The 23910-nt window shown below is 39.8% G+C and overlaps 1 protein-coding gene across 1 annotated transcript in view; it reads left to right on the top strand.

The window, feature by feature from the left end:
• Positions 1–7337, top strand: part of syne3 (spectrin repeat containing, nuclear envelope family member 3) — a 49103-nt gene extending 41766 nt beyond the window's left edge. Inside the window, exon 18 of the mRNA XM_044374775.1 lies at positions 2072–7337. Within this exon, the coding sequence (XP_044230710.1) occupies positions 2072–2254 (183 nt within the window). The 3' untranslated portion in view covers positions 2255–7337. The remainder of the gene's footprint in view (positions 1–2071) is intronic.
• Positions 7338–23910: the final 16573 nt, after the last annotated feature.

Raw genomic sequence — 23910 nt, forward strand, 5'->3', positions numbered from 1 at the left:
AGACATAGCTGTAGAGGTCAGTGGTCCAGTCTGTGCCTGTACAATGTCCTGCTGATTCCAAAGCATACAGCTATTCTTTGCCAAGGTCATTTGTTCATGTAATATATTGTACTGAGGGCAAACAGGATGTCCACTTCTGACTGTTGGCAGTAGTAAACATATCCCTTTGTCATTTCCACTGATCTTGAGTTGTCATCTGAATTTATGATGGAACCAAAATATACATACAGTGCCTCCAGTGCAAAAATAGTGAAAAAATAGTAATGTTCTCCTCATTACCATTTACCTCCACAAACAAAACAACCTCGAAAAAGAAGGTAAATAAGTGGAAAAATCAATCATGACTACTTTGCTACTGTTCTTACAAAGTGCTGCTGCTTGATTTGAATGCCCCCACATAGCTTCAATTTACTAGCAGTGCTCTGAGAAGGTACAGGCTTTATTTTAGGCTTGTAAGCCAATCAAGGAATGAGGATTTAAACTGTCTTCCTGTTTGATCATACTAACTTCCTGTTGAATTATAGCCTTTCACACAGTACACTTCCCTCTCACATCATAATTTCTTAAACACTCAATTATGATCCCTTACCCTTGCCATTCCTTCTGAGTCACACTCATTTAGTCTAACACAGAGAATCTATGTGTGACTCACGCACAATTTATTATACTCATTCACACACACACACACCATTATCTCTCACTTACACACAATACTAAACTCTCTCACGTAGACAACAGTTTCTGTCATGCAAACAATATCATTCTTTCTTATTCACACCACTAACATATCTTGCATACACTACTATAGAAAGTATTATGGTGTATGTGTGAGAGTATGATAGTGTTTTTTAAGAAAGCACTGCTGTGTGTCCAAGTGAGTGTGATTTATGGCCCAGACAATAATGTGTGTGAGAGAGTATGATTGTGCATGTAAGAGGTTACAGTAGTGCTTGAGTCAGAGTTTATATTGGTGTAAGTGTGATATTATGATGTTAGGTGTGAAATAAGTATGAATCATCTCTCAAGGTGCCTCTCATAAAACAGTGCCACGGATCTTACACCTTCTTTCACGGGTTATAAATTTCAGACAGTTTCCTGTTGCAGTGGTCAGTCTGTGGTGATAAATCAGGCACAGCAGATATTTGTATGAATTTCCATCCTCTCATATTTTGCACCTCTAAACAGAACACCTTAATACATATTGCATGAGCCCCAACACACAGTTTTCAGTGCTGTTCCTTTTCTTCCATTTTATCTGTGCAGAACCGCAGTGCAGTCCTTTGGTAAATCAGAACCAATGCGATATAACTATTTAACACCTTGAAAAAGGTCAGTATAACTCTAGGGCTGCATTCAGACCAAATCCAGCAATGCATGTAAAACTGCAGCCCTCCCATTCATTTGAATGGGAGGGCTGCAGTTGGCCAATCAGGCTGCGTTGGCCAATCACATACATGCGCACACACACACTCTTGGTGGATTACTTTGTAACGTGAAGCCGCATTCAGCTCTTCACCTCGTGACGAAGGACAAAGCAGTTGCCGCTGTGATAATTTTCAAACTACTGTGTGGTGTTTTGGCTTCTGATGAAGTCCTTAAATGCATTAATCTTTAACTCCAACTTAACTTCATGGATCATATTTCATTGTCTCATTGGTATCTTAAACAACATGCCCCCACCATTGCAGCCCCCCTGTGCTGTAGTGCCTGATTGCTGGATTTGGTGTGAATGCAGCCTAAGACTCTACAGCCATGCTAGCAGCTCTGTGAGGCTGTACTTTTAGCGAAATGCTGACATCAGCATTCTAATGTGCTCACAATGGTAACACTAACATGCTGGTGTTTAGCAGGTATGTTTTCCATGTTAGCATGTTGTGGTGGAGCAACCAACATTGCCTTTCCCAGAGCCATGCTGCTAGCATGGTTAAAAACATGGTTGTCAAGTAAAGAAATGGGTTGCACTCAGTAGGACAGAGGATTTTCTGACACTGTTCATCCCTGACATTTATTGATGCTAAATACATCACATTATATGTACGTGTGTTAATGTGTGTTGCTGCTGATGTTGCAGAAGCCTGGGTTGCTGCAGCGGGTGTGTCGGCTGGCTCTTCCTCTGTGGCTCCTTCTCCTGGCTCTGCTCTTGCTGGCCTTCCTGCTGCCCCTCATGGACGAAAGCAGCAGCTGCTCCCTCTCCAACAACTTCGCCCGATCTTTCAACATCATGCTCCGCTACGACGGACCACCACCCACATAGGAAACCTCCTGTGGACGGCACAAGATACAGTAACATCTGATCTCACTCCCTACAGCTACTTGTTATGTCTATAACGGACCATGGCTTATGCTCCATTATAAGAAATGTTAACTGGACTACGTAAGATGTCACATTCCCCTTCCCCTGGACCATCACGTGTGACTGTAGCATATTACAAACAGGATCACACAACTCTCAGTTCAATCTAAAGGCTGTGTGACTTCAAACTCATCAGTGTTCCTTTACCACAAAGCTTATACTTAATTTGAGAACTACCCATCTCACTATTTAATAGCTTTGCTAATAACAGCAGTGAATGGCATTTTGTCCTGCTTTAGTATCATCTCTATCATGATGTACCACAACCTATGAAGGAAACAACCTAGAATAGCACACACATCTGCAAACATCAAATCCCACATTTCCCTGTTCCTTCCCCACATTCTGGACTACACCATCAAATATCAACCCCCTCAGAACATCCCATGCTTCAATATCTTGATCTATAAACTATACGTCAGACTACCTATCATGAAGGATTAATAAAACTCCAGTTGGACTACAAATCCCATGCTCATTCTAAGAATTTTTAAGTACTGTACAAAACATCCTACCACAGTGTCTCCTTAGGCTTTGACTTGATTTTTCTTTTACTCATTTTAACAAGTTTTTTCTTTTGGATAACAACATACCCTCTTATGTTATAATGAGTACGCTTTTTTTTATTAAAAAGATATAATGGTGTTATGCAACAACAAGTTTTTTGATACAAGAAAAAAATTCTTGTTTATACAGAATAATTTGGTATGAAAAAATGATAACAAGAAACACCTGAGCTCTTCCCAACTCTGTGCAGCTCCTCTGACTGTCATAGTTAGACCTAAATTCCATTTGGTAGGATTAAACATGAACTATATGTAAAACTTGAGACACAAATTGAAACCTGGTTAATACCTCTGGCTTAGTGAGAATACTCAAAGCTCAAAGTCCATATTAGTTGACTGGAATTCATCCTCACTGCTGCTTGTTTGATTTATATCACACCATAAATGGAATGAGACACGGTGTCCGCAAGACAGCAAATAAGGTGAAACACAGCCAAAGTCAGTGGAGGTCCATGGATACAAACATGGAACATCCAAACCAAAGACTACAGCAGCAGGACTGGACGTGATACAGAAGCTAACACTGCATTTCTGTTCCACTCCAGTCGTATCTTCCAAGATGTTCAGTAGTCTGTATTAGCAAAACCAGAGTAGCAACATACACTCTTTAGCTAACGTTGTGCTAATCATATGTAGCAAAGGGAAATAGATTGTTTGCAAAGAACCACAAAGTGCAGCTATACATTATAAATTATGTTTTAATCTTTTAAGATTTTACAATCAAGAAATTAACTTGTGTGTTGTTAGTATTATAAAATCAACCAGGACTGTTACTGTGTGTTGATACTGAGAACAACCTAGCTAATGCTAATCCTTCTGCTCCGACTATAACCGCAGACACTATCTCTCTCTCGCTCTCGTCACAAAGACCTGAACAGAGAAATCTTGTGTTTTCCTTGTCACAATGTTGACCTTGATAAATGTACTTTGAATTAATGTGTCAACATAGCTGGCAAGCACACAGCATTAAATCCCTAACGGTGTACAGTGTTTTTGACCCTGATATGAATGTAGACTGTGAGCTCCAGTCAGTGTTGCCAGATAGGACTGACAAAAGCCCAATCACAGCCACAAAGAATCAGTCCTGTTGCTCTTGGTCTTCAGTTTTCTCAGTATAATTAGACAAACTCAAAACCGGTTACAAAAAAATGTAAAAATTAAATAGAGGTCTTTTAGATAATTTTATATTATACATTAAATGTTATCACTGGTATGAACAGATGTTAGAAGTGTTTGACCATCCTTGTCTACATAAATGGAATGAACTGCACAGCATACTGTTGAGCAAGTTCATGATCCAAAGCTAGATTTTTTAGTAATATGTGTAACAAATGTCGATGTAATTTTGAAGAAGGTTTTCTTATTTCTGAAACAGAACCCTGAACTTTGGGTTTTTACCTTCAGCTCTCTGCTGTGGATTCAGACTTTAGAAAAACAGCGTGTTCCACATAAAAGAACACAGACAAATGGCACAGTCACAGAGAGAAAGAGACATTTTTTAATAAATAGAGTTTGAAAAGAACCCTAACCCAAACCAGGCTGAAAGCTTTATGCAAACAAAACAGCCCACACTCCATCCCAGAGACACAACCTGTGAGAATACAAACTATGGGCTCTACCTCCCAACAAGAATTAACATTCAAATCTCTACTGACTTATTGTAAAGCATCAATCCCTCCTTGTTTTAGGCATTGTAGTTTTTCAAATTATAGTTGTAGGACAGTCATTGATCATGTTGCTCACACTGTGGAGACGACGGGTTCAGTAACAGTTTAGTCCAAGCATCACACATGAAGAATCAGAAGCACACAATGTTGATGCCGTTTTCTGATAACTGTCCAATGAACTGGTGTGTGTGTGTGTGTGTCCCTACTTAAATAGTTTGACACAGTACTGCTCTGAATTATAATTTAGAGGGATAATTTCAATATTTGTTCAATATTTGCAGAATGTACTTTGAAGCACCAAAAACCCTTTTTAGTTGAGAGAGTTTTTATATCTTTATTTTTATCCTGTCAGCACTGATGTCATGACAGCTACAGTAATCTGTGACTGTTGATGATGCTGCGTACTGTCAGTCTACTCGTGTGTCGGTACAGTTAAAGCAGTTTGCCTTTCTTCTGTCTGTGTACCTGTTTTTAACTGTACAATCATCTCATGAGAACAGTTCCAGCTGCTTTTCTTATATGAAGGTGCTATTTTGGCTGGAGCACCATGATTGGTCTTGTTCACACTCTGAACCACTAGTGAAAACAGTCAGAAAGCCGTCAAACGTGGCCCCTGACGTGTTATTGGACTGCAGTGCGCTCCTGATGCCAAGCTGTAAAACTTGAAAACCAATGCTAAGTTTGGCCAAACGCCTTTTTTTTTTTGTGCGAGCCCAAAATAACTCATAACTGCTTTTTAATCCTGCATTCTCTCTCTCTCTCTCTCTCCCTCTCTCTCTCTCTCTTTACACCACCCGCACACCCCAAAAAACACAAACACCTCCACACACCCTCACATCTCTTTCCCTGGGTTTGTGTGTTCTATTGACTTAACATGTTGCCGTAGCAACAGCAACCAAATCAAGTTAACCTATTACCATCTCTTTATGAAACAAAAGGGTTTGTTTGCTGCGACTCCACAAGTAGATGAGCATGAATTTCATGTTAAACTCAGCTTTTGTTTGGGGATGAAAGAGCACAGGTGAAGACACTTTAACTTTTAAAATGTTAGATTTAGCATCAGTAAATCATCATGTCAGTTCAGATGTAAAAGTATAACTCCCATAAAGAAATAAGACACCACTGCCAAGATGACTGGCAGCCTCCAACAGGCTCCACACTGTTTTTATTTGCTACCTGAGGAAAGTTTTGGATTGTTTTATGGCCTGAGGAGGGTGTTGTTTTTATTTCTGCACAGAAAAGGAAAAAGCCATGCTCTTATTATTTGTGGAAAAGCAGCATTGCAATGCACCCATAACGTCCCTTTTAATTAACAACAGCTTACTGTTGTTGTAAAACGGCTGAAAACTAGTGCTAAGTATCTGCAAATTGCTATCTGTTAAACTGCTTCCACAGTCTCCTCCACTTCCTCCATCAATCCTGCAACTGAGCAAAGCATGAAATGTTTCTTCCTCCATCACAGCCTGTCTACACAGCTGTGTTTTTGAGTTATTCATCTCTACACAAGTCTGATGGAACCTTATGTTGCATACCCACAACTCAAACACTTCAAGTCTATTTTCTTCTCTTTCATGAACATAACTACAGTGATTGTGTGTTTACACTCAACACTGTGCCTGAACACATCCTGTGTAGACACAGATGGAGGAATGAAGCCGCCGCTGCTGCTGCTCTGCTAACATGCTGCTTTCACTACACAGCCTCGGTCTGTGTGGACAGCCTGACATCATGCTGTAAAGCGTATGATCATTGGTGCTCTCTCTCTCTCTGCTATTTGCTGGTCTTTAGTGCCAAGTCATGCCATACTACAAGAATGTTTGTTTCCGGTTGGCCGGCAGGTGTCTAAAACATCACCATTAACCCTGTGGTTCACGATGTCAAGCAGGTTTGAGTAATCGTTAAATGATAATCCTGCTTTATTTATTAAAACCGGGGTCCATCTCCTGATCTTGAACATGACATAATCAACCAGGTTTATGGGAGAGATGGTTATTATCAACACACTGCTGTGAGACAAATACTTTCAGTAGTGTTGATGGTCTTATTTGTACGGCACTTATTTTGTGTAAATATGCTACATGTAGCAAGTGTACCACATGCTATTGAAGGCATACAGTTATCATGGCCTTGAAGCGTTATTTAAACCATCCAGTTAATCAGCTGTACTCGGTGCCATAACCACATGTATGAATTCACAATGTAACTTTATTAACCACTTGTGGCCAATGTCCTGTATAACAGTTATATAACACTTATAAGTTCAGTGTAAGCTGTAGTCATAGTCCTGTCATGCGTGTTGATGCTGCGTTATATACTGTATCAGAAATTAGACTCCATGGTACTGCCTCTTATTGCACTGCTCTACTGTCTTCTATTATGCATGTGTCCCTTTGGAAACCTATGCAATGCCTGGCTCAAACTGTACATTATTGTGTCCATTGATACTTTATGCAACATATGAAGTGACTTGAATCTCTTGAGTAGCCTACAGCTGGTCCTGCAGATACAGAATGTGTGGATAGGAATCCTGTCATATTGTCTGACTTCATGTTATACAGACATGTCTGCTGTCAGATAGAGGTATTGATTATGAAAATGCACAGATAAAGAGAGCTTTTTTTTTTGTAAAATTATGCAAGTCTATTTTATTAAAGTTTTGAAAAGGAGTAGAAATGCTTCATATTATTCAAGAGGCTGTGTATTTAACTACTGTTTATATTCTGATGTAATAAAAATACAATTGAAATGCTCGTTGCTGGAATCTGTCTTTAGACTCCTGTTCTCCACCTTCTTGATACATGAGTCCTGCTCAGTCACTTTGACCTGGAGTTCAGGTATCCTAGGCAACTGGGAAAGTCCACTCATGAAGATGCGAGTGAAAGCTCCAGAAAAAGCTAGTAAGTAGACCTTGTCAAACTACTATTTTCATAACCAAGAATGAAAACTCACACCCAGATTTGGAATTATTTGATGTTTTCTTTGTGCTAAGTGAGGCTAGATCTGTACTGGATGCAGAACTTAGTCATATTCATCATATCTGACTGTGGCTTCTACAGCAAACAGGTGTATTTTCCAAAATGTTGCACTGCACCTTAAAATCCTGAGAGAGACTAAATCAATGGAATGGAAAACCATGAATCCACTGCAGCCTGTAATAACCAACACTTTATGGCTCAGTTGAAGGTCGTACTAAACACTAAAGCTAGCTGTTTGATCTTGGGGGGCACATGTTTGAAAAGCCCAACCTGAGGAGCTCAAATTGTTGAAATCACATCTTGAAACTTTTTAAATCATTTTTACAAAAATGTCATTTTATTATTTGACCTCCACATTTGTTTATGGTAGAAAAACGCTAAACCTGTAAGTAGGGCCAGCTGATATCAGCTGATATCAGCTGAAATCAATGTCACTATTAATCATCACATTTATGTCAGTAATGATTGAATGAGTTAAATATTTAAATAGACCTGTGCAGACATTCTTGATGCTCAGTGGTCCTCTAGATGATTCTTTGTGCTGAACAATCAAAAAATGTGGATTTTGATTCTGAGTAACATATTTAACACATTTGTCATGAACCCTTTTAGTCTTTTGTTTACTAGAATAGTAACAGAGTCTCATACCATTATGGCTGACATGATCTAATTCCATTTGTGGGCTGTTTAACTCTTGTGCAGCAGACTGCTGCGACTTAAACGTCCTGCTTCAGCCTCCAGACTGTGGTCGGGAAGTAAAGTTGAGAGGTTTTTTTAACAACTTCAGGGTTAGTTATGGTTAAGTTTAAACTTCTGGGTTAATCCTAATCAGTGGACACTGTGCAGTTACAGTTACACAGCGTGGGGCTGATCCCACAGCAGCAGGAGTGAGTGTGATGCAGCGTTGAACATCTGCCGGTGTTAGACTACCAGTGTTAATGTGTGGGGTTAAACCTCTGCATGACAGTTGGCCAAATAAATCAAATCCTGTACCTCAGCTGCGTTTACTGTTGTGAAATTGGAAAAGCCAATGGCTAATATTTACTGCCCCAATATAAATCAGGAAGCTGGCTGATGTCGCCCTCATTTCCTCTATGTCTTTGAGTATCCTGTTACTACCTACTGCTACTACAGTCCTGTTTCTCTCGAGACATCATTACAGTTTCATCCTCTAATCTACATGCGTGTGTCTGTTTTTATGAGTGTTCTGGTTGAGTGTCTTGCAGAGTGTTTGTGTGCTTCCATATCCTGTGTGTGCAGCCTCCTACGCTGCTCTCACCTCGGCCTCCCAGCCAGGCCCACCGAGCTGTGCTGCAATCTGGAGCTCTCACTCTGCCAAATGCATGAAGCAAAAATACCAGAGCAGCCTCTCTTCCTCACAAGGTTCCAGTCCTCCTCAATCTGCAGCAGTTTCATAAAAACATCTTTTTCTGCTCTTTAACTCTTCTAGCTGTAACCAAACTGTCATTCAGTTCATTAAAGTGTTTCACATGTTGTGTTCTACAGACTCATCTCACTGTTGTGTTTTTTGTCTGATATAAAGTGAGAAACTATCACCACAACATTAACCTTTAACTAAAACTAAAACTGAGAAAATATCTGTGGTGACATTTTGTCTAGATGAAAATGCAATTTCATTTCATTTCATTGGTTCTGGTGAATATGGCCATCACTTGTCATAGCATATGATACAAGAAAATGTGTTGCAACAACATTAATCTAACATATTGTACATATTGACACATCGGGTAGAGGAATCCTCTGGCACATAGAGTTGGGTGTTAGCATTAGCAGTGATAGCAACCTTGAACAACCTTGGGTTCATTGACATCTGCTGCTTGTGATCACCTTGTGTCTATATTTTAGCAAATATCTGACCAGTTGTATACCAACAGCATGAAAGACTGAAAGAACATGAGAGACTTTCTTCTACAGCAGTCTGACAAACATCAACCGTTTTTTCCACAGCGGTGCTAATTAGATCATTTCTCCCACACAGTACCAGGATACGCTGCACATGTTGTCATGACCAACCAAGTAAAAACCATCTGGTCTACTGATCATTTGTGAAGAATGTAATAATGGTAATAATAACCCGCGTCATCGTACTGATATGTTAGCATCAGAGCTCTTGAATATTTTCTCCATAGAAACAGCTGCAGCAACACAAAGTAAGCTAGCTGAAATATCTTTAAACTGATATCTGTGGTGGATGAGGTGGTGTCAGGTCACTACAGCCAGCAACAGCAACCAGAAGTTAAGACAAAACAGGAAAAGGAACATGAGAAAATGGTGGACTGCATGAGGTCAATACACAGAATTAATGTAAAACTTAAAATTTACACCTTCCCTGAGCAGGTGGAAGTTACTCCTTATTACCAGTGTTGGGCGGTTACAGTAATGTGATTACTTTTTTCAGTGATGGGTAGGATAAGGGATTATAATTTGAAATTCAGTAATCACACTACAGTTTAATCCCAGTAAAACTCTGTTACTTTGACAGTTTGGGCCTGTTTGCTGTTAGACTACAGTAGGAGTACATAGTTTGTGACAGACTGTACCCCTTTACATTGACACTTGGTATTGTGCAGTACAGTTGCCTTTACTTGTAACAGACAAGAGCAGGAATGTGATTTCATGCTGAGCTGTTCAGGTGACCAATCAAGCAGAATCTTTTATTTTGAGATGGACGTTTTCCAGAGATGTTTGTTGATGATCGTTGACTTATAAAAAAACCAGGCAATGTTACCCTGATTAACATGCAATGTAACATATGTTAGAATTAGCAGAAGTATTGACAAAGGTTTTTAGGTTCAGATATATGGTTCGAAATAATCACATAGCTTTTTCTGAATTAGCTACTGTGTGTGATTTGTCATTCAGCCTTAAGTAAGAACTCTTGAATAATAGATTGACATCTTTTTTTTTAGCTCACATCCAAGTCTATCATTTATGATGCATCATCTGCCAATATTCACACAGGCATTTGTGTTCCTGTCTTCACTGAGACACACGCAATCATCATATATAGCAGGCTCATCAATCACCATCCACACACTTCACATGTCAGCGTGCTCTACCAGTCGTAGCACAAAGCTAAACTAAATCACTAAATCCATTTAAGAGCATGAATACGTTTTTGCTTTTTGCACTCCTCACTGTAGTCTGTTTTCTTGGCAAAGATCCCTGCAACTTCTTCAAGGATCTGAGATCATCCTCAAAGATCGCTGGGTCTAATTTAAGGATGTTAGTTTCTGCTTAAACATCCCTGGAACTTCATTAAGGACCCTTTGAGTTTCTCCTCAAGAAATCTTAGAACCTTTTCAGTGACACCTGGACCTTTCCCAAAGATCCCTGAAAGTTCTTTAAGATTTCATTTTCTCTCCTAGGTATTTGGATTCCTGGAACCTTCAAAAAGCTTCTTCAACTTCTCTGTGAGACCCTGGAATCCCTTCAGCGTTACCTGGAAATTCTTCAAAGACTTTTTGGACCGATCCTCGGAAACTGTTCAAAAATCCATGGAATCTTAACACACCTGAAAACTCCTTAAAAATCTCTTCCCTGGAAACCTGGAAATTGTCCCTGGAAAGATCAGTTCCCTGGAAAATTTTCCTTAAAGATTACTGGAATTTTTCAGATATACCCAGGCTCCTCTTAAAGACTGCTGGGAATTCTTCAGACATATTGGAAATTCAGCAATTTCTTGTTAAACACATTATACATTTAGAAAATAATTACTGAAAACATGTAAATACTGTGAACTATGTAGTACTGAATTGTGGAGTTAGACTGTTAAACTGCTTTTCACCATTTCTGTGTGCAGGATTTTTTGGGCGGGCCTGAAATTGTGGCTCCATGAAGTAACGGAGTCATCAAATGAAACCTCCCCGAATACAGTATAAGGATTTAAGTGCCTTGGCATCAACTGGCTGTGTAGTCTGTTGTTTGCTAATGGCAGCATGCAATACTTTCAGTGCAAGATTAGCAGTCGCAGTTCAGCCATGTTCACCAGATACCATATATTGGTGAGGAAAATACTGGAGTTAGCCTTAGCTGGTGGTGACTTGGTAGTTAATAGCACATTTTTCTTTGTTGTGAAAAACTCAGAACACATATTTATTATTGCTTTACATGGACTTTAAAGATCACTTAAACTTTTTCAAAGTACCTTTGAACCTCCTCAATCATCCCCTACTCCTCCTCACTTGAATCATCTGCAGATGCAAACTTTGTAATGTGCCAACAAAGTGTAATATAACCCAGTTCTAAACCTTTCCACGTGTTGCCCCCTTCCAGTGAAGCTTCTGTCTGGCAGGTAAATAGAAGTGTTAGCTGCATGTGTCAGTGGAGTTAAAAGTGACAGGGGAACTGTGAATTCCAGACTGGAGAACATCCTCCGCCTCAACTATCCAACAAGATTCTAAACCTTACAGTGACGTTTTAGTGTGTTTTCAATTCCAGTAGATTATAATCAGATCATTTTTCACTGTGTTTACTTTATGTTGTCTCTCAATACCCCCATCTTCCCTATTACATAACCCCATTTACATTATGGTATGGGTTCACATGCAGATCAAACTAGCTGATTTTCATAAAACCTCACAATAAACAAATTGAGTTACACAGAATATTTGCACAGACAGTGTGCAATCCTCTTTAACCTTGGGGTCAAGGCTCACTGATTCCTGTTTGGGCCTCTTGTGCTTTTTGTAAAGTAGAAGATGATTAAACAGAACAGATTTTAACACTCAAACTTTGTGCAGCTTTCAGAGGAGATTCTGAATCTTAGGTTTTTGATGGTGAACACATCTATGTTAGCTCCTGGAACTGTGCTGCCATCATTTAACCAATTAAGCAAACAAGATTCATCCCATTCTCATCTGACTGCAGCATTAACACAAAGAAATCCTTTGTGAGGGTTAAGTGAGAGAACGGCCTATACATCAACAGCCCTGATTGTATTAGAGTCTATTATGGGGCTCTAAATTGTTCTGTTGTTCTGACAGGTGGAAATGGCAGCTTCATATAGAAGTACATACTTCACATAGAAATTGACAGTGATTACTGTTCAGGGCAGCAACTAACAACTATCTTAGTAATCAATTATGTTGATTATTACTTCGATTAATCAGATTTAAAAATAGATCATGCAAAAATCAGTTTCCAGCAATTAAAAAACCAAAACACATTTTCTTAAATGATGCTTTTGCTGTAGATATTCAAACTGTAGTATGGAACCAAAAAGCAAATGTAACTTTGCTGTCATCATGTGTGAAAAAAGCAGGTTGATGCACATAGTTCACAAAGCAAATTCTTGTTCAAGTTTTAGCTTAAAGTGCTGAACTTTTCACAAAACACATACTTGCTTGAAATGATTTTAAACTGAACAGTTTAAAAATACACACAAACTGAATGCTAACGGGCTGTGCCTTATCAAAAGGCATCAACAACAGGCCATGGAGTTAAATTGGAGGTAGACCGGTGCAACAGGATGCACACGCACTTCCCCTCATACTCAGTCATACATGTGTTCTTTCTGCAAGCTCTTTGCATTGAAGTGTTAGCATGTCCACATGCTGAGGGCTCAGCCTGGCTCTCTCTTTGGAGAAGAGATGGTCAGATGGTGTTGACATGCCAGGGATGCATAAATAGACTTTGCTATAATGGCCAAGGTGGGGCATCTATTCTCATTAGCCTTCCACCACTGTAACGTACTTTAGCAAGGGATCTGTCTCCAACGTACAGTATGTCAGGATTTTGTCAGGACTTTAATATCGAGATCCTCAGCTTCCCCCTCTCTACTTCCTCCTCACTGCTGGTTTCAGAATCAAGGATTGATTCAAGCAAAGAGACAGGTGTGGCAGGGGTAGAAGCTGCAATCATGGTGGATGGCCTGTGACAACACTTTAGCTTGCATATTAAAAACTTGTTCAGGTGTCAGAAACAAAATAGTTTTCTGAATCTTGAATCCAGATCAGAGAAGAGGATCACTGTGTAAAATAGCCTCCTTTTTCCATCACCATTGAAGCTCCTCCACAGCAGAAACTTGGAAAGCCTGAACTAAAGCAGAGTTGAAGACGGCACTCTTCAATAACGCATTCATTGGGGTACAGCAGAGGCTGTGGTGTAGTTCTCCCCACTCATAAACACAGTGGCACATTCAAAGGGTTTGAGGGCCATGGAAAGCTCTTCACGCAGGCCCCTCTTAGTGACAGTTGGATCAGACAGTGTTGCAGTAAAAGGCAACCTTTGCTCGAGAAGTCAGCTGATCATTTAGAATGTACTATTCCATCTTGTGCTTACATCTTGAACAAGCTTGTGCTCAGGTGTGTCCATTTGTACCTGTTTTTTTTTTAATGTTCTACAAGACATCTTGCAGCTCCAGTAGCCCTTTCAATGACAGGCTGCTTCAGTGCAGCATTGATTGCCAACTGCGAGATGCGGCTTGCAACGAACAGATGACCACCCATGCTTCTGTTCCAGTACGTTTGCTGCAGTCACATGTTATGCACAATGTCAATGAATTTATTAAGAGGAATTCCTTACCTGACCACTACATTATCCAACCACTCTGCAGTGTTTGATGTTGTATGTCTGTCCCCCAGTGGTATGGTGGTAAGGCAGACTGAGTTCATTGTCCAATCATCTCTGATGTAATGGCATGTAACGCCCAGGTAGGCTTCATTAGCTACATTAGTAACAGAAAGCATTAGTGGAATACTCAAGCCACTCTCCATTGTGATACCATGATGACATGAATTACCTCCTTACAGTTTCAAAGAGACGTGAGGCTCTCTTCTCAAGTTGGACTTGCGTAGGCCCATCCGTTCTCAAAAATCATTGAGGAAAATGTTAGTCTCCATCAGCCGCTCAGCCCTGACAACATCAGTGTCCTCAGGAATTCTAACCATACCTCCATTGCTGCAGCTTGGCTGTGTGTCAGGATCAGGGGCTGTACAGAGCTAATGTTAGCAAAATCATTAGCTTGAGCTTGGTTGTCACTTTCATGGCTTATTCCTGATGTGGATGCTTGTGTCCATATTAATTAATTAACTATATGTTCAACCTTGTAATATAACAGATTGGCTGGTCATACAGTGCAGATTGTGTAGTTGGCTAGGCAGGGCTTGTTAGAAAGTTGTAAGAAATGGTTATTAAATGCAAATTACCATTGTTTTGTGCTTTGTTTTTGCATTGTTTTGAGATTTTTTCCCTGGAATATTTTCCCTGGACAGATATGTACCCTATGACTTCTTAAAAGACCTCAATAATCCCTGGAACTTTCAGGATCCCTAAACTTCCTTAAAGATCCCCGGAACTTTCTGAAGGATCTGCAGGCTTTTCTTACAGTAAATATCCTGAGGACTTCTTCAGAGATCTTGGTCCACCTTGTCAGTCAGTTCTTCAGATGCAAACACCATGTCATATGCCAAACTGTATCTTGAAACCTCAGCATTACACTATGATTCAAAAATATATATAAATCTTGGTACTGAGCCTACTACAATTTACAGTGAGTGATACAATGTCATGGAGCGGAATACTTGCTATATTCGTGTAATTTGTTCTTTCCATCATTATTATTATTGACAAAACAGACTGAACATGTGCAGGCACTGACAACACATGCAACATTTTGCGTTTGACACAGGCATTCAGGGACAGCAGTGATTATTTAAGCAGATGAGAGTGCTGGGCGAGAAGCTGTGGTTAGGCTTAGCGCTCAGATTGATTTGTATTGGACAAAAGCCTGGTGGAGTGACATTGATTAGTTAGAGAGCTTTCAAAAGCCTCAGTACTGCAGACAGCGGAACAATGGTAGACAAATCCCAGTCCGTACCATTATGAAAGATTATAAGCACACTCTTATTGACTCAGTGTAAAAGAAAAAAAATCTGTATTGCAACAATATTACAAGAAAAGCCTTCTTGATAAGGGAGGGGAATGCATCAGATCTTTGCTTTTCACCAAAAAATGCTCAGCGTCTTTGATAGCTGAAATAATGGATCTGCAGCAAATCAGAAGACACTTCTGGTTGTAAAAAGTGAGGATTAAATGAGAAGAAAATGCAACAAATTTCTAGAGAGCTGCTTTAATTAACCTAGCTTAAACTCCTGTGTTCAGACTGAAAACAGCATTGTATTAAAACAATGCATGGGGCTGCGTTGGTGTGGGTGATGGTGTGATGGTGTGGGTGTGTTGTTTCAGGAACCAGTGAGATGCTGAAATAAGATCCAGGAAGTCCAGTTTGACTAATAGATCCAGTGGAATTACAACATTTTATATGTATTTTGTAAAGTTGCAGCTGGACAGCTAAACAATAGCTGAAACTCGCTATAAAGCTCTGTAAAGTTTAGAGGAGTCGCTGATAGACACCTCTCACGTGACACATCGTCATTTCATTAATTGTTGCCATAAAAATATTGATTATAGCTTTAAATGTATCTGATTGGCCAATGCGATGTGTTGCCAGATGATGATGCATAGCTTCCTGCAAACGTTGAGTCAGGTTCAACGTATTTTGCAGGATGATTTTCTTATAAACCAAAGCCCTCTGCATCAGGATGTCTCATTGTTTTTTCTCATAGTGCAGATGACTGTCTGAAGTAGGTCCAAGTTGACCATAAACCTGGAGTTTAACATGTTAGCCATGTAACTGATGTGCAGAAAAAAGACACATTTACATCAACATCTCCACTTGCACACATTGTATAATGTAATAAGTTAAATAATGTAGGGCAAAAGTCCTCACTGTGCTGTTTGTTCCATTCAACATGTGTAGTGGGATGTATAGTGAACATCGCAGCCTCTACTAGCAGTATGAGATTATAATTAAAAGCTACTGCAGGTCTCACAGTCCGTGCTTACCAGTTTAGCTGATGTTGATTTGAAAGTGAAATGAATAGCCTGAGAAACAAGGTCATCCACAGCATGCAAAATGAATAGGAAGAGAGAGGAGTTAGAAGAGTTCACAACAAGGATTTTCTTTTCATCACATTATGACATTTGACCACTGGTCCTGCTGGTTGTAAAAAAGTCAAAAGACACTGTAACATTCTTATTTTTATATGGTCGTTAATGCTGATTTCCAAGCTTGTCCTACCCATCTGTATAACTTCATCCTGTTCCAAATTCAGATGCGGGCACCCACTCAGCATACAGTCATGCTTATTGAGATTTGACAGTGGTTAGCTGCATGATAAGACAAACTGAATCAGCTCTGTGTTTGTGCAGTCAAGTGTTGACTTGCCCTTCCTCTAACTGCATGAAGTCTCAGTGCATGGGAATGAGTGAAACTGATGATGACTCTGTGTGGTGGTCTGTCATAGGCTACTTTTGGGGACATATTTAAGACTTAGGACCAGTTAATTGGGGTACAGCTTGTCCAGTTGAGGACAAAAGCCGTGTCCCTAATTGGGGAAAAGCTGATTTTTGGGTCAGTGTTTAAGGTTAGGTTAAGGGTTAGGGTTAGGCAAGTAAATTAATTTAAGTCTATGTAATGTCCTGAAAAGTGACCATAATCTGATGTTTGTGTGTGTGTGTGTGTGTTGGCTGACTTCAGCCTTCTGTAGCTGAGCAATCACACAACAGATGGACAGTGAGATGGACACTGTGGCTGTGACAGGAAGGGGAGGAATTGTGTTTCTGACAGTGTGTTAGTGTGTTGGTGAATGTTGTGAGGATGAGGATAAGGAAGTGCTTGTGAATGAATTAATCTGTTTCTGTTTGTTTGTGTGCCCTTGCAATAATATAGTTTGGCTTTACTAATAGTTAAAATACTAATCATTTGTCTACTGCTTTAAAGAATTGAATTGCTGCAAGACATGACAAGATCTGTCTTGAAGTATTGCCTTTTATTATGTTTTGAGTTTTATTTGAAAGAAATTCATTTTGGATAATCTGATTGGTTTATTGATTTAAAGGACAACCCGTTTTCATTCCCAGGGTGGCAAATACTGACACTATGTCACACCCCTCGGCATCTGATACTGACGCATAAGGCACCCTTTAGGCACCAGGCTTTCAATTAACTCCAATGTAAACCCATCTGCTTCATTATTGGATGCTCTGAGCAACTGCTCCAGCCGTCCATTCACTCCAATATTAATCATAACACGGTGCTATGAGACACTGTGAGTATCAGTCAGTGGGTGGACTGGAGGACGCGCTGCACGGAAGTATTTTTCCCACCGTCACTGTGTTAATGTTTCCTTTTAATGTTATCTTTAATATTTCTCAACACAGAAACATGAGTGTCCTTGATAATTCAACATGTTATGGCCATCAGTTTTAATTACTTCTCCCTCAATTCAGAGATATAAAGTTTTTTTGTCAGTATTAAATTGCGGGAGGCTCTAAATTACCCATAATCCTCAGCCACTGTTGCTTTTTGTACCGTGGCATGAACGGGGCCCTGCCTCCAACGCTGTATCCACTTCTCTTTACAAATCCATGAGCGAGTCCTCTTCCACGGAGGTCCTTTACTGTTTTGTCTTAGTATTGAGAGGATCTGTTATTCCATCCAAGGATCACTCAAGAAGTTTTATAATTATTTTAAAGGTATTTTCAGGCATCTGGTATGCTCCACTGTGTTCACCAGTTAGTCTCTGATGTTGTCTGTCTGTGTTTGGTGCTGAACAGGTAGTGTACAGTGGGTTTATCACAACTTTTGCGGGGTAATAGGTTGATGAGAGTAAAGTTCACAGGCAATAAAAACAGAGCTGAGAGGAAGTTCAGACCTGGTGATAATTGTTAGTGGGATTGTCACACCTTTCATATTACATATAATTGTTTGATTCATCGTTTATATGAAAAGATTACTGAAACTTTAACTGAGTTCAAGATGGTTCAGCCTGGAAAAAGTCACATCACACAGAAATGCCTGGTCTAAGACCCAGATATGGTTAAATATAGCCCACCCTGCCATGTGTTGCTTGCTCCTGATTGGTTGAAGGTCCTGCAGGTAGGGACTCTGGACTCTCTAGCCTCTGTCTCAGCCAGAAGGACTGATGTTTCTGGCTTCTGATGGAGATGTCCCCTGAAGACGCTGTGATGACTGACACCTGCAGAAAAACTGCACTAACGCCTACACACTGTTACATGAGTCAGACAGCTGAGGAGGAAACAGCACCTCTGCTCTGCTTGTCCACTCATATAGATACAGAAATAGATATACATAGATATAGACATGGAATCATTTTTTCTTGGGGCAGAGCAAAAGTGCATGAAGCAGGTTACAGATTACACACACGTCCAGTGAAGACTTGTGTGTCTACCACTGAGAAACTTTAAACCATGATTAGAGAAAGCATTACAGAGTTATGGCTCACTTCCTGTTTCCGTCTTCACTGCCAGCTCTGTCAATTCCAGTGAATCCGCAATAAATGACATGGTTCCGATAAAACTACAGGCAATTTAAACCATTCACTTGGGATAAGAAGAATGTTACAACTTAATGAATTTATTCAGAAATGTGACCCATCAGCAAGTCAGTTACTGTAATTAACACGTGCTGACTAATCAGAGAGTTCTTGGTACCTCCCTTCTTGGTAGTCCTCACTGATTTTGAAATTGGGTTGTATCATGTACATCAGGAGAAACTTCACAGATGTTCTCTCTAATCTCAAACATGCACACACTACTAGATCTGTGCCACCTCACGTGATCTCATGGGGAAGCAGATGTAAACAAAATAGAGACTAACATGGTGCAACAGCTTAATGCTTTGCAGTGAGAAAAAACAAAAGCAGGAGGCTGAACCAGTCTGGATGAGAAAATGGTTGGGGGGAGACACGGTCAGCACAGGTTGTCTGTTCTTCAGTGAGAACTGGAGGTGAGATTTTAACTGTCAGTTTTAATATCTGTCAACAGTAGTATGCAAGCTGACATTAGCCTCAAGGACTCAAATGTTTACGGTTGTTTGGCAACACCAACTTGTCTCTCTCATAGGCTATTGTGGTCCCGCTGGGAAAGTAGTGATGTAATCATCCAGATTTTAACCCTAAATATCAAACTTGTTTGAAATTATTGAGGCGGCCCCGATGAGTCTGTGAACAGTTCTGGAGGTTTAAGATTGGATCTGTAAACCCCTCACATTACCAGATAAATCTGGGTTGAACATCGGTAGCAACCAAGGTCCCAGACCAGATTGCTCCTCTAATTGTCAAGAGAAGTGAATTGGCGATAAATTGGCCCAAAACTCCTGTAGTCTGAGCCCGGCATTAGTGAAATATTGCAACAATAGTCCGACTCAGTGTGAATCCCGGAGTTGTAGTTTTTAGTCTAGGCAGTATGTCTTATGATTTTAAAGATTTTATCTATTATTTACAATGTAATCTGTGTTTTATTTACGTTACCTTGGGTTACGTGCAGTATCTTATGGTTAGGTTGAAATATCTTATCCCTTCTAGTTGAATGTAATCAACTGTTGTCAGAGTGCACAGCTGCATTGTTTGGTCGGTTTTGAATTACATTGATCATGCTGGTCATGTATTGCTTACTGTTTGACTGCAGCTGTGTGCAGCACCTTTTGCATGTATGCACCACAGCATTGTCTAGAGAATTAAGTATTTGGTGAACTTTTATTGCATTGTGTGATTGTAGTTGGGTTCAGCACTTTTTTGCACTGTGCACTACCGCATCGTCTAGTTTTGTTACACTGTATATGTCTTGTTATGTATCATGTGATTGCAGTGGTGTAAAATAATCTCCAAAATGGCCACCAGCACACTTATTAGAAGGCTTGAATTTAGAGATTGAGAACATAATGACTCGTTGAAAACAATGATTGACTTAGTATTTCTAGAGAGAAGTTGATGCTTTTTCAATGGGAGTCAATTGGAGCATCTAGTGGCCAACATTGGCACTTTAAGGTACTTCTGCATTAGCTTCAGCCTCAAGCCGTGGTAGTTGCTGCTTGGCTACTAGTCTGCTCTACATGTTTTACATATCACACCATATGCAACATGTTGTTTTTAGCCATGCTAGCAGTGAGACACATGTTTGATACAGCCATTCAGTTGGCACTTTGGTCCAGACTGAAATATTTCAGCAACAATCAGATGGTTTGCCTTGAAATTTGGTACAGACATCCATGTTACCCTCAGGATAAATTGTAACTTTGGTGATCGATTGACTTTTCATCTAGTGCCATCATCAGGTGAAAATTTCAATTTGTTGAGTTAATTTATGACTACCTGTAAAACAAGCGACATTCTTCAGCTTCAGTTGTACTTTATGTTTAGTGCTTATCAGCAAATATTAGCATGCTAAACTAAGATGGTAACAGTGGTAAACATTACCTGCTAATGCTGCGTTCACGTTGAATGGGATGGATAGTAGAGGTAGGAAAGATGTCATCGGACAATTTAGGATGACTGTATCATTGTAGAGATGTTCATATGATCTATCATATCTATCGTAATTGACTTGGATGTTGACATGAATAGTAGTTACAAGTTGGAAACTGGTACTTACAGTAACTCCCATATGACAAGAATGCAACATAAACATTAGCATGTTAACATTGTCATTGTGAACGTGTTAGCATGCTGACATTAGCATTTAGCTCACACTGCTGTACCTACTGTGTGGTATGGCTGTAGAGCAATGTTACTGATTGGAATGTCTCAGCATCTCAGCAAATGACAAGCCAAAGGAAAATTCATAATTAATCATCCTAACAATGCTGCCTTTCACATATCAAGATTTGATCAGTTCTGCAGAGGCAAAAACCAATGTTTTTGGCAAAATAGCAGTTGATATCTTTTTCTGAAATTGACCAGACTTCATTTTTTGGACTCACCTTCACCCATGTAAAAAGGTTCTAAGCATACTCTTGCCCTGATGGGAGTATGTTTTTTGCTCAAAGGCTTGTGAGCAATCTTGATAATGAGAGGACCAAGCAATGACATCCTTACTTTTCCAACCAGATTCATTTACATCTCAAAGCCAAACAGCATGTATGATTCAAATTCTGTTGCTAGGCTGTAAAGCCTCCTCAAAGGGTCATCCTTTCATGATTAGAATAACTTTTAAGATGGAGAGGTAAACCATGTCTGACAAAACAAAAAGTCAAATCTTAGGGGTGAAAGGGCAAATCGTAAGTTGCCATCAAATAATTACAAAGGCCATGATGATTCTACTACAAATGGTCATAATACTCCTCCATGTCACACTGATTATGATCTACCTATTTACATGCAATTTGTTTTATATTCAAAACAAATATGGTTCTGCTAGCAGTGGAAACATTTTACCCACAGTGACATCTCCAGTCTATCAGTAGATACAGTAGTTACCGACCAGGCACTGCTCAGGAGTGCCCATGGGCTCCAGACCCCCAGGGCGAGATGCTGATGAGAGGCACCAACTCCCCCTCTAGTACCACTAAGAGGTTAAAAAATGGATTTGTTGCCATGAAATTTGGTACAGACATTCAAAGTCCCCAGAGGATGAAACCTAAACATGTTGGTGATCCCCAACTTTTCATTTAGTGCCACCAGCAGGTCAAAGTTTTCACTTATTCATTGAATATCTTGACATTTACTAGATGGACTGGCACAGACAGAATAATTTGTACAGGTACTCATGGTTTGTTCATGGGTGAACCTCGTGATCCTCTGACTTTTCATTTAGTGTCATCATCAGGTCAGAATTCCACTTTGCCCAATATTTTGGTTAATGATCAAATACCTGCAAAACTAATGACATTCCCTTCAGCCTATGGTAGATCACTTTGTGACATGAACAGAGTATTTATACCATTTACCATGTGATCATCACAACAAATGATTAAATACTTGCTCCTGTGATAACTTTCCAGAGTTGTAAAATCCTTTCTGTGAGTATTATGTGCAGTGTTTAGGTGTCTAATAAGCCTTTAAACTCATGGATCTGTTAGTCTAACTGGACTTTCTTCATGTCTTACTTGTATCTTAAACAACCTTTAGGTCTGAACGCCCACTCACTTTGGTAACACACACACTCACTAAATGAGTCACAAATGTTTATTTCATTTTTGAGAAACACATCTTGATGGAGCATTTCATGGCTCATGCTCACTGTGTTGCAACTCACAGCTATCACTCTTCCCTGTTATTCCACAGCAGGCTGTCGTCCCTTCATAACAGCTTTCCCAACCTTCTGACACACATACTGAAACTGAAGTCTCTGTACACAGCTTCCTCTCATCTGTGGCATTCTCTACATTCCCTTCAAGCAATTACAAGGATGATGCACTTACATATAGAAGCCACACGCACAAACAAGGTGAACTAGATCAACACAACTATTTAATTAAACATGGCATTGAGCCAGAAAAAATAATCCACATCAGAGAGATGACAGCAGTGCAATAACAGGTAGAACCATTTTTAGCACTGTGACTGGATGGATTTGCTGTGAGATGATTGTATGACAGTAATTATAAGAAATACATTGTTGTCATGGAAGTATTGCTGTGTGATTTGATTATTTGACGAGGACAGCTGGATGCGGTGAAATGTGCCAGATGGCTTTTAAACAGATTACTTTGGATGATATCAGCCAGCGGTTTGCTGATTTTAGCTCACCAAAGATTAGGATCAACTTTAAGGTTGATACTTTCATTTCAGTGCCTTTTGCCACCAAAACATCATGTTCTTGTCAGTGGGAGGATGATGGCTTTGCTCTCTGAAATGCTTAGGTAACATCTGCCTGGGCTTTGTATTGTGTGGGCTGAGTAGTGCTGACTCTGCTGTGTGAAAGATAGCATCCGAGAGGGAGAAAATAACCACCAAACTGTTGCACTGGGTTAATGTGGGTCAACATGCAAATGTGCTCCTCTCAGAAAATCTCCCTCACACTCAACTGTGTTTATTTATAGAAATCCCTGTTTGTGTATCAGCTTGTATGGGTTTCTACATGTGGGTTAAACAGAACGGAGGCTGATCCTTGAAAAGTATAGAAATAAATGATCTAGTCAAGTATTTAAGTATCTGGCATACAGTTGTTGGAGGTGTCTGTTTTATTATGTAATGTCAGGTTTCTATAGATGTGTTCAGACTAGGAGTGTGCCCGAATACAAATACGTTATTCAGCTAAGCACAAATAGTGGGTTTTTTACGAATATTTGTTTCATACAAATATTTTAAAAAGTATTTGTTTTCAGGTAGAAAAAAAAAAAAACATCTTAAATACCAGTGCACAGGTCAGTTACATCACTATCTCAGTGTCTCTCCTCTGCTCCGCTGTTACGTCTATCAGCAGGTCTCAACAAGGGGAGTCACATCCACCTGCTACATGACGCACATTTCCTAATTTAGACATCCCTCCTGGAGTTGGAAGTGTTCCCCAGAGATAAAGTTGAA

This window comes from Thunnus albacares, chromosome 15, assembly GCF_914725855.1.
Source record: "Thunnus albacares chromosome 15, fThuAlb1.1, whole genome shotgun sequence".
Lineage (NCBI taxonomy): Eukaryota > Metazoa > Chordata > Actinopteri > Scombriformes > Scombridae > Thunnus > Thunnus albacares.